Source organism: Pteropus vampyrus, unplaced genomic scaffold, assembly GCF_000151845.1.
Source record: "Pteropus vampyrus isolate Shadow unplaced genomic scaffold, Pvam_2.0 Scaffold215, whole genome shotgun sequence".
NCBI lineage: Eukaryota > Metazoa > Chordata > Mammalia > Chiroptera > Pteropodidae > Pteropus > Pteropus vampyrus.
In genome coordinates this window covers 1,149,165-1,158,953 of record NW_011888996.1, presented here as the reverse complement: position 1 = coordinate 1,158,953, position 9,789 = coordinate 1,149,165, and the positions used below count along the sequence as shown (strand labels likewise).

The window sequence follows — 9,789 nt, the reverse complement described above, 5'->3', positions numbered from 1 at the left end:
CCGCGCGCGTCCCGCGGGGGCGCTGCGTATCCCTGCCACACCGGCACACCGCGGCCCCTCTCCCCTACACCTCCGGCCCGCACCGCCAGGCCTCTCCTCCCACCCTCCGCTCCCCTCCCCTCCCAGCTAGGGGCGGGAGGGGGCGTGGCAGGGCCGGGGTTTGTGTGACTGGGACCCGGCTCCTCGCACTCCGAATTAGCCAGAGGAGCCGGGCCCGGCCGCTGTCCAGCCGCTTCGTGCCCCTCGCGCCCTGCGCTGCCGCCTCTTGGGGAGACGTTGCCACTCGCTCGCCATGGATACTCCCAGGGTCCTGCTCTCGGCTGTCTTTCTCGTCAGTTTCCTGTGGGATTTGCCCGGTTTCCAGCAGGCTTCCATCTCATCCTCCTTGTCCTCAGCGGAGCTGGGCTCCGCCAAGGGAATGCGAAGCCGCAAGGAAGGGAAGATGCCACGGGCGCCGCAGGAGAGTGCCTCGGCCCGGGAGCCCCTGGAACGCCAAGAGTCACAGCCGCGGCCGCAGGATGAGTCCCGGCGGCGGCCACCGCAGCAGCCCCAGGCGCAGGAGCTTCTGGACAGGGCCCCGCGCGTGGTGCCCCACGAGTACATGCTGTCAATCTACAGGACTTACTCCATCGCCGAGAAGCTGGGCATCAATGCCAGCTTTTTCCAGTCTTCCAAGTCGGCTAATACGATCACTAGCTTTGTAGACAGGGGACTAGGTAAGTGGCAAAGAAGATGCCCGACTCCTTTCTCCTTGGAGCTCCGCAGCCTGGGCGCTGCTCCAGCTCTGGTAGAAGGTTGCATTTGTGAATTCCCTTCTCGCTCTGGACATCTCCCCCTTTCTTAAATTTTTTATTTTTTAAATTTTTTCCCTCAAGCCCTAGTAAGTTTCTGGATGCGGCTGCAGATTTAATTACAGTTTGCAATCCTCCCTCGCTTCCTTCTTTCCCTTCTTTCCTTTCTCCCTTCCGTCCTTCTTGTTATCTTTTTCAGAAAGCTGCGTGGTGGCCGCTCCTCTGGTGGCTGGTGGAGTAAGCGTGGAGGACGGGAGGTGGCAGGCAAATGATCCGGGCTGGAGAGGGGTCGCGGAGGGGACTGACGGAATCCGTACCATGGGGTCCCGGGTGGTGCGGGGTGCGTGGTATAAGGCCTGAGCTGCCAGGGGGACCCGGCGGGCCCTGGGGCGTGAGTGAGCCTTGGAAAGCCCCGAGTCCTCTTTCGCTCCGGGAAAAGCCGGCAGAAGCGAGTCTGGAGGTCGCAGGAGCGAGTCCGCGATTAGCGTGTGGCAGTGCCCTGGCCCCGCGGCTGCAAGGGTTCTCCGCTCGTCCCTGTGCTGGTTGTGGGGATGCTTGTCGTCAACCCGGCGGGAGCCCAGCGCCCTCGGGCTTTCTTGCTCTTGAAGCGCGCCGCGACCGAGTGGCGGGGGCAGCAACTGGCAAGTCCGGCCGGGGGCAGGGGTAGGGCAGCTAAGTTTGGGAGTTTGTTGGTACACATGAATGCACGGGTGTGTTCATCCATCTCTCTCAGCCAGCTAGCGCTCCTCTCTCTGTGCTCCTACCAGGGCGCCTGTCACCGGTCCCCTCTGCGGACGCGGGTGCCTGGGTAGGTGTCTACGGAACCCCTGCACCCGCTTCTTGTTGCCTATGTAGCACCGCAGCGCAGCGACTGCTTTGGAGATAACCTCGCGCTTCCCCCAGTCCCAGAAATTAGGGAGGGATCCACAGGCGCCGGAACTCAGCTCCTGAAGAGGAGAGACAATAACGTGGAAGGAGACAGGAAAAGAGGGAGAAAAAGAAAAGGAAGGGTAAAGGGAAAGAAGAGGACGAGAAGAAAGGAAGGAGGAGATAAGCGGGATTTAGGCAGTTATCTGCTCTGCCATCCTGCCCGGACTTAGCTCCGCGCGTTGACGGGTTTCCAGCCTTTCACTGCCGTCAGTGAAAGTTGGGGTCGCCCAGGAACCTGCGAGCGCCGGGGTTCGGCTGAGAGGGCTGCTCCACCAGGGCTGCTTTTTGGGTACCCGCACGTCCTCGAAGCTTTTTAGAGTAGGCTGACGGCTTGGGGCTTCCAGACCCCAGCCTCCTCCTTTGCAGCCACCTTCTTTGTGGGCAAGGGTCTTGCCCTCGCCAGGTTCGCCGCTGCAGCCGGAGGTCAGCGAGGTTCATGAGCTGCTGAAAGGTCCGGGCGGCAAATTAACGCTGGGTATTTTATGGCGATTTTAGGATTACTAAAGTCATCTTTGCAAATACACGTGGCTTCTTCCTAGCACTGGAACTGGGTCCCTGGCCTCCGTGCTGCCAGCGCAGCGCGCCAACTTCCCTTCACCTCCCCCATCTCTACCTCTGTCTCCCTCCCTCCTAATCTTCTGTTTATCGTCTGCCTTTTCCACCACCCTAGTCGAAGGAGGGACTAAGGACGCTCAGAGAAAATTGCTCAAGAAGCCTTTCCCCAAGGGAAGAAATCCCGGAGGTCCAGGCTGGAGGGTGGTTGGGCAAGCACTTTCTTTTCCCGGAAGGGAAGTTTCAAGCATCTCTGCCCCTCCCCCAAGCAGGCACCCCTAGCTGGTTCTCTGCACCGAGTTTGGCACAGGACCAAGAGACCCTGCAGGCGGTTCAGAGGTGTCTACCGAAGCCTGCGGCATTCAAGCAAGTGTGGGGGAGTTTCTGGGGGCTTCAGGTCCGGGGCAGGCACAGGCTGGTTTCACCCTTGCATGCGCCGCAGCCTCTCCAGGGGCACTATGCTGGGCGCCCCGGGGCGCCGGACGTAGGGAAGGGCCTGGCTGCGCGCCCAGGCTGGGGTGGGGGGTGGGGGCCTCTGTTCCCGAGCCAAGGTCTCCAGGCTAGCCGGACCGAGATCCAGACGTCCGGTTTCAACTCCGGAATGCCGTCGAGAGCTGGAGCTGCACGCGGTCCCCAGCCAGAGGAGACACGGCGTGAACACCTGGACCGCAGCCTCAAAGGTGCGGTTTCCTCCACGCCCTCACGTTCCCAGAAAACGCGAAGAAAGGCAGTTTGTCGACTGAGAAGGCTGTGCGGCTAGTCGCACGCCGCGCGGGGGCGAAGGAGTGCGGAGCCGCGGGCTGGAGGGGGCGCACAGAGGAGGGGGAACAGTGCAGGCTACAGCCCCAGCTTGATAAAGGGAAAGCCTCACTTTCCCTCTCACTGATTTTGATTTGATGTGTCACCGGCGGTGACCTCGGGCTGGACCTTCCGGGGCTTGCTTAGCATCGGGCCCCTGATTGGAGTGTTTCAACTCAGCGATCTAATTGAGGGTACATGTCATAACACATCAAACGGTGTCTAGTCTCCCGTGATGGAAGGGACCCGCCAGCCGCGCATCCCCGGCTCCTGGCGAGGACTTCCGCCCCTCTCACGTGGGGACTCTTAACCGCGCTAAACCCTCCAACATCCCCTCCCCCAACCAGTGGATGGCTGGGCAGGGAGGAAGGAGCAGCGGCCAGCCAAGAGCTGGGCCAGCCGCGTTAATTTGGCGCCTTGCCTCGGGGATATTTAAATCGCCATCGAATGTGGCAGGCTTGGTTGGTTTCGAGGAGCAGGGGTCCCTCGGGGAAAGGAGGCATGAACTACTTATTCACGTACAGTATTTGTAAAAAGGTTTCCTCACCCAGGAAACTGGAACCCCAAAAGTTACACCTGAAGCCTGCGATTAAGAGTGGGAGGGCGCGGAAAACCTCTGTCCAAAGTGAATGAAGAGCGCTTTAGGTCTATTAACACAGCACGTTCTGTCCTACCTCCCCGCCACCAATGCCATGAGGAGAACTTATTACAGGTTTTTTGTTTTTGTTTCTAATGTTCCTTCTTTTAGTTTGCTCTCCAAATACTTAGAGGTATTTGAGCATTTACTTTGTACCAAATGCTGTGCTAAAATCTGTTCCAAAAGTTATTTCCCTTAATTCTAACAACAATCCCTGGGGGAAGTGCTGTGATCACTGTATTACAGGTGAATTAAGGAAGACAAAGAGGTTAACCAAGTTGCTCAAGGTCACACAGCTAGTGAGAGATCGAAGCTCATCTTTGGTTCTAGACCCTGCGTGCTTGCTTATGGCACCATATGGAGAGGGTAAGGGGTGAGGAAGTTCCTAAAGGATGATGGCGAGAAGCAGAAGTAAAACAATGGGCAGATTTCCTAAGCCATCTAACATTCCTCTGTAGACACAGTTAGTAGTTGGAGTGGAACTTTGGATTTAAGGGTCTGACTGTGCAGTTCCTCTGTGCAGTTTCCTCTTTATATTCCTTGTAAAAGGCATGTTACCCCCGATCTTTTTAAATACCTCCATATTGTGCTTTAAAATGATATGCGGTCCATAAAGATGAGAAAATTTGTACCTGTGTGTGTCGGTGCAGTCCTAGGACCGGAATGGACCAGATTGGATATAGGGAAATTACAGTTAGCTCAAGATATAACTCATTAAAAGACTGGACTCCATACCCCGGGGCCTGAGAAAGGCAGACAATTAGAATTTCTATGAATTCAACATGCCTGAGAGATAAAGGGGGGAGAGAGAGAGAAAAAAACTCGAATATTCAGTTTATGAAGCAAGAAGTGCCACGAAGTTCCAACGAGAGGGACGAAAAACCTCCCAAAGATGAGGAAACCAAAATGAGTCTAAGAATATTGCTATGAGTTGGGTTTCTAGAAGATTTTGAAATAAAAATCCTCTTTAAAAATATTTTTGGTGGTCGTTGTCACAATAGTGCTCTCAGAAAGAAGGCAATAGGGAACAGATAAAAACCAAAACGAGATCGGAACATCCTTGAACCCTAGAAATGAATCTCAGGAGAGTTTGCTGCTGATTGTTGGCTTCTAGGTTTACCTTCTAGGTCGTGATTATCAGGGGGCAGGGGCAGGACAACGGTGGGGTAGCCGGGCTACAAGGAGGGCATTCTAAGAGCCGCACAGTCCCCCCAACCCCCTCGATTGAAGTTTGTCTGGTACAGCATGTTTATGCAAAACAGAGAGTTTCTGGGTGGACCTGGGCCGCAGAGTGGTGTAATCAAAGCAGCAGCGCTTTTGCCCGGACCCTGTTGTCGTTGGCAAACGGAAAATGAAATATAAGCAGGGAAGTATTTTAATGGGGACGGAGGGAATTCACAACTGTTAATTATTTGGTGACCTTGTATTCGATTTGTTTGAGTCCCTTATAAAAACACTAATGCAGACCAGACGGCCAAGTGAAGGAGCCGGCAGAAGGTTCCAATCTAGGCTTTATTTCCCCGGAAAGGGGGCAACAGCCTTGGAAAAGGATTGCTGAGCATTCAAGTGTGTGCGTGTGAGGGCGAGCCCGCGTGTGCGCCGGCGCAGGGTTCGTGTCGCCCTGCAGGTTTAGGACCCTCCACCAGCCAGGTAAACTGGAAGGTCCTGGAAAAAGCCCGGAGGTAAGGGAAGGAAGCCTTAACCACAAGTTTGTTCTGCTCTTCTGGTTGGAGTGATTAAAACACTAAGGCCACAAGCCAACCCTTTAGCCATTGGCTTGTAGTTAAAAATCAGTTGTCACCCCCATCCCTAAGGCCTTAAGGGTCGCCTTAGCAAGAAGCTAGGAACATCTAGTGTCTTCTGCAGCAAGAATGCAAGTTGCACCCGAATTCTGAGCGAGCTTCCTGGGCAGGGGAGGCTAATCTGAGAAGGACACGGGGCGTCACCCCCCACTCCCCAGCCCCCATCTCCACGCGGTAGGTCCTCTGGCTCCGGGAGTTTGCGCTGTAGAGTTGATGGTGGGGGAGGGGATCGAAAAATGCGCTCAAACATCCTTGTCTCCGCACATTAGAAAAACAAACAAACAAAAAACCTAAGCCACAGCCCACGACAGGCCTTGTGAATCCTTATCCTAGTAAACTGAATCAACACGGGAAGGCTCCCCCTTCTGACCAGAGAGGATGGGTGTTGTCGGAACCCTCAGGTGTTGCATTGATGGCGACTCTGCACATTCCGTTGTTTTTTTCCCAGCTGGAGGTTTCGTGGGTTCTGGCGGCTGCACATCTCCTTGAAACTGGTGACGTATTCTTGGGGCGGCGTGGGGAGAGAAAAAAGGGAATCGGACGGAGAGATGGTATAGTAAAAAAATAGGGCAGAACTTCTGTTTCCCGCCAGGACTGCTGCGTGCATCAAACGACCTCGAGTAAATCAACAATAATCCTGGGAGCTTTAAGTGAAGTGAAGGGCATTAGTTCGATAACCCCTTGAATACAGAACAACCCTACTCAAACGATGTTCTCTGGACCCCGGGAGGAGATCTAAGCCGAGCGCACGAGGGGCGGAAAGCGGAAATGTGCACCCGCCGCGCCATTTCTTTGCTTGACATCTTCTACCTCTCTCCCCTGCTTATTAAGCCCTGGCTGTTTATTTTTAAATTCAATGTCTGTTAAACGGTGTCTCCTGTTTACAGATATTAAATAGGTCCTCGTCGGCCTAATGGGTTCCAGGGTTGTTGTTCCCTTCCTTCCAGGACAGTCCATTAGCTCTGCTGAGTGCCGAGGGTTCAGTGCGCTTGGGGTGAGGGGCTGCAGGCGCTTTCAGCAAGCTGGCTGGCTGCGGGAGTCACAAGCCAGAGTTCCCAGAACTGCGCGTGCTGCGCAGCGAGTGGCCGGAGACCTAGGAGCGGGGCACAGTTTAGGGACCCGATAGTGGGTGTTCTGGAGAGGAGAGGGGCGGGTCTCTGGCCTAGGCTGGCGGTATTTAGCTTCGGGAGCCAAGCAGAAAGCACTAAAGGGGTCAGCGTGGAGTGTTGCCTTTGGGATTGGGGTGGGCGGTTACACACCCCACCCTCCCGCGCTCCATAAATAACGTAGGATCCAAAGAGAATCCGCGCGTCTGTCTGCCTTGCATATCTGGTTTCCCTGCAAGTTGGTCCATCCCCAACCTCAATTCCCAGCTGACTGCCGCTCCCATGCCCTGTGGGGACGATATTGAAAGATGCTAGACGCTGGCCCATAGCTGCCACCACGAATCTCATTTTGCTATGGCTTGATTTCGGGAGTCAATCCAAGTGGAGCTGAGTAGAGCAAACCCTTCTTCAGAAGCTACGCCAGGGCCTAGCACTTTAAAGAATACTGAGTTTTCTCCTGTGCAGGACCCTTGAACGAGGGTCCAGCATCCTAACCACAACAATACGCCAAGTTAAAGTCCTCCCCCCACCTGCAACCTCAGAACTGATAAGAAGGGAAAGCACACTAGGTGAGAAACTTTCCTTCTACTTTTGATCTTGAAGCTGTCAAGTCCAAAGGTCGGATCATGTTCCGGCCCAGACCGCGGTTTCAAGTCTGCGAGTCTCTCCTTCCACGTCCGCCCACCCCGTCCTGTGGCTCTTCCTTGGACTCCCGGGAGGCCCTGCTGGTCAATGGTGCAGGGAGAGCGGCCCCAGGCAAATCAACCCGTTCCAGGCCCTGCACGCGCTGGTCCAAAGCAAGGGCAGCGACCTGGAGGGAACGCCAGACCTGAGGGGCGCAAGCTGCTTTCGCATAGCAGAAAGGTGGGAAGCCGTGGGTCTAGCGTGTGGCGACCGTGCCGAACTTCTGTTTGGGATTCATCTAAAGTGATGTTAAATTAAGACTTGGGTTCCTATGGTCGGGAGCCCAGGGTGGGACCACGATGAAAAGAGACGTCTTGTGAAGTGTCCTTGACCTCAGCTTGGCATCTCAGGCTCTTGGAGCCCCTCTCACGAACGCCTCACGAACGCGCGACTGCGATGGTTTGTACCAAGTTCATGTAAACTACTTTATGAATGAATGCATTTCTTCTAGGGAGACAAAGAAGTCTCCCTAAAGCGCCTTTGAACTCCTGCTGGAGGTGCCCAGGGCTTAGGACAGAGGGCTGGTCCGCGTCTCCCCCCAGACAGTGACGTTACTGCTATTGGAGGCTGAGACTCTGAGGGAGCGCGGAGTTATGTTTTCGGTCGGGTGGAAGTCAGGGTTACCTTTTCCTCTCCCTCCCAACGTCATTCATTTGCCTCACGCTGATCCAGAGCTTGCTGAGCTAACAGTGGGATTTCTCTGCGGGATCTGGGCAGGCGTCCAGACCCACTTAATCCTGTGGGTTCATAAGGCCCAGGCTCGTGGCAGGAAGGAGGACACAGGTTCGCGATGCTTGGAGAGAGGGCGGAAAAGCCTCTCGGAGACTCTGTGGAGGACTCTCTTGGGTCTCTCTGGTCGTTGAAAGGAGGAAAGAAGATGAGAAATGCAGGGCAAGCTCTTGGGGAAGACACTGGGAAAGCCAAGAGATCCAGAAAGGAGCTGAGCTATTAAGAGTGGCAAAGAGGAGTCTCATGCTCGGACAGACTGATCACAGCAACTTCGCCGGTGACTCGCGGCTGGCGGGGTCGTCCTGCAGCCCAAGGGGTCATTCAGTGCTATAAACCCCTCTCCCCTCTAACACATGCCTGGCCCTTTACCAAGGGGAGAAGATCAGGAACCCACCACCACCACCACCCCAGAACTGGCTCTGTTGACAGATCGTGCCTCACAAAAGAGCACCAAAGCGGGCCGGGGCGGGGGCAAGAAGACTAACTGCCAGGCGTCTCAGGGCTGTGACCACCCAGCCAGGGAGCCAAGTGGGTTAGCATATGGACTATTAGCATATGGGCTAGCGCTGGCCCTGATCCCATGGAGGAGAGAACCTACAAGGAGGGCCCTCTCCTTGATGAGATTCAGCTGGGGGCCTCTGTTCCCCTGACATGGTGGGAGAGATCTCAGTGGTTGGTATGGCATTGGGGATTGAGAAGGATAAAGGTAATGCGGGGGAGAGGAGACTCAGCTTCTATGGGCCTTGCCTTCTCTGGAACTTAGATGAGCAGGAACTGGAAGCCTCTGCTTCTCTTTCTGTCCCTTCTGCCCAGAACCTTTCCACCACTCTGGAAGTCCTCCAGAGAGAACTGAACTGCACCTGCTCAAAGAAGGCTAAGAGAAGACCAGGTGCATATTCTCTTACCTGGATGCAGGTAGTTGTAATAATACTGGCTGCATTCATTGGGCGCTCTGTGTGTTATGCGCTGCTCTTGGTGCTTTGAATCTGACCTTTACAATGACTCTACAGAGTAGAGGTGGTTCTCCCATTTTACAGATGAGGCATATGGGACTAGAAGAGATTACATGACCCAGTTTATCCAAGGTCACCCAGCCACTAAGTCACAGGTCAGGGTTCAAATCTGTATTTCCTAGACTCCCGAGTTCTGTGCTCATGTCACAGTTGTCAGTAGTAACTAACATTTGGACACATTGTCAGACATCTTTCCTACTCCTTATCTTATTTGCCACTCCTCCCTCAGTGACTGTGAGCTGGTGTTATTATCCTCATTTTGTAGAGGAGAAAATTAAGTTTCTTTATAAGTTCTCCTTCAAAATCCCAATTGTGATTTTGTCATCTTTTCAGTTCTGCTAATTAGAGAGTGAGTGACTCTTGGAGACCAGGGATTGATTCCTCCCTACAGGCATGGGCAGCAGGAAAGAGCTGGAGCCCTCTCAAGGATTCTACCCAGCATAGAGCTCAAGATCTGGGAGTCCAGGGCGGGGGTCCAGATCCTGGAGCTGGACCTCTTACTGTATTGGGCAAGTTACTTTTAAATTCTGTTTTAGTTTTCTGATCCATAGCATGAGCATAATGGTGATATCTTTTTTCCCCGTAGGTGGTTTTGAGGCTTAAACAAGTTATTGTAAGTTAAGAATTTAGATTATGTTCAGCACATAGTAAGTGCTACATCAGTGTTTGCTATTATGATTCTTTTGCTGGGTGGTCAAGCAAAAGCACTCTGGAAAGGCTGAATTGTATGGACTGCTTCCTGAATCC

At 54.1% G+C, this 9,789-nt stretch overlaps 1 protein-coding gene across 1 annotated transcript in view; it reads left to right on the top strand.

Annotated features, from left to right (window-relative positions):
- The first annotated feature begins 292 nt into the window (after positions 1 to 292).
- Positions 293 to 9,789, top strand: part of GDF6 (growth differentiation factor 6) — a 16,264-nt gene continuing 6,767 nt past the window's right edge. The window contains exon 1 of the mRNA XM_011372890.1: positions 293 to 716. Coding sequence (XP_011371192.1) covers positions 293 to 716 — 424 coding nt within the window. The remainder of the gene's footprint in view (positions 717 to 9,789) is intronic.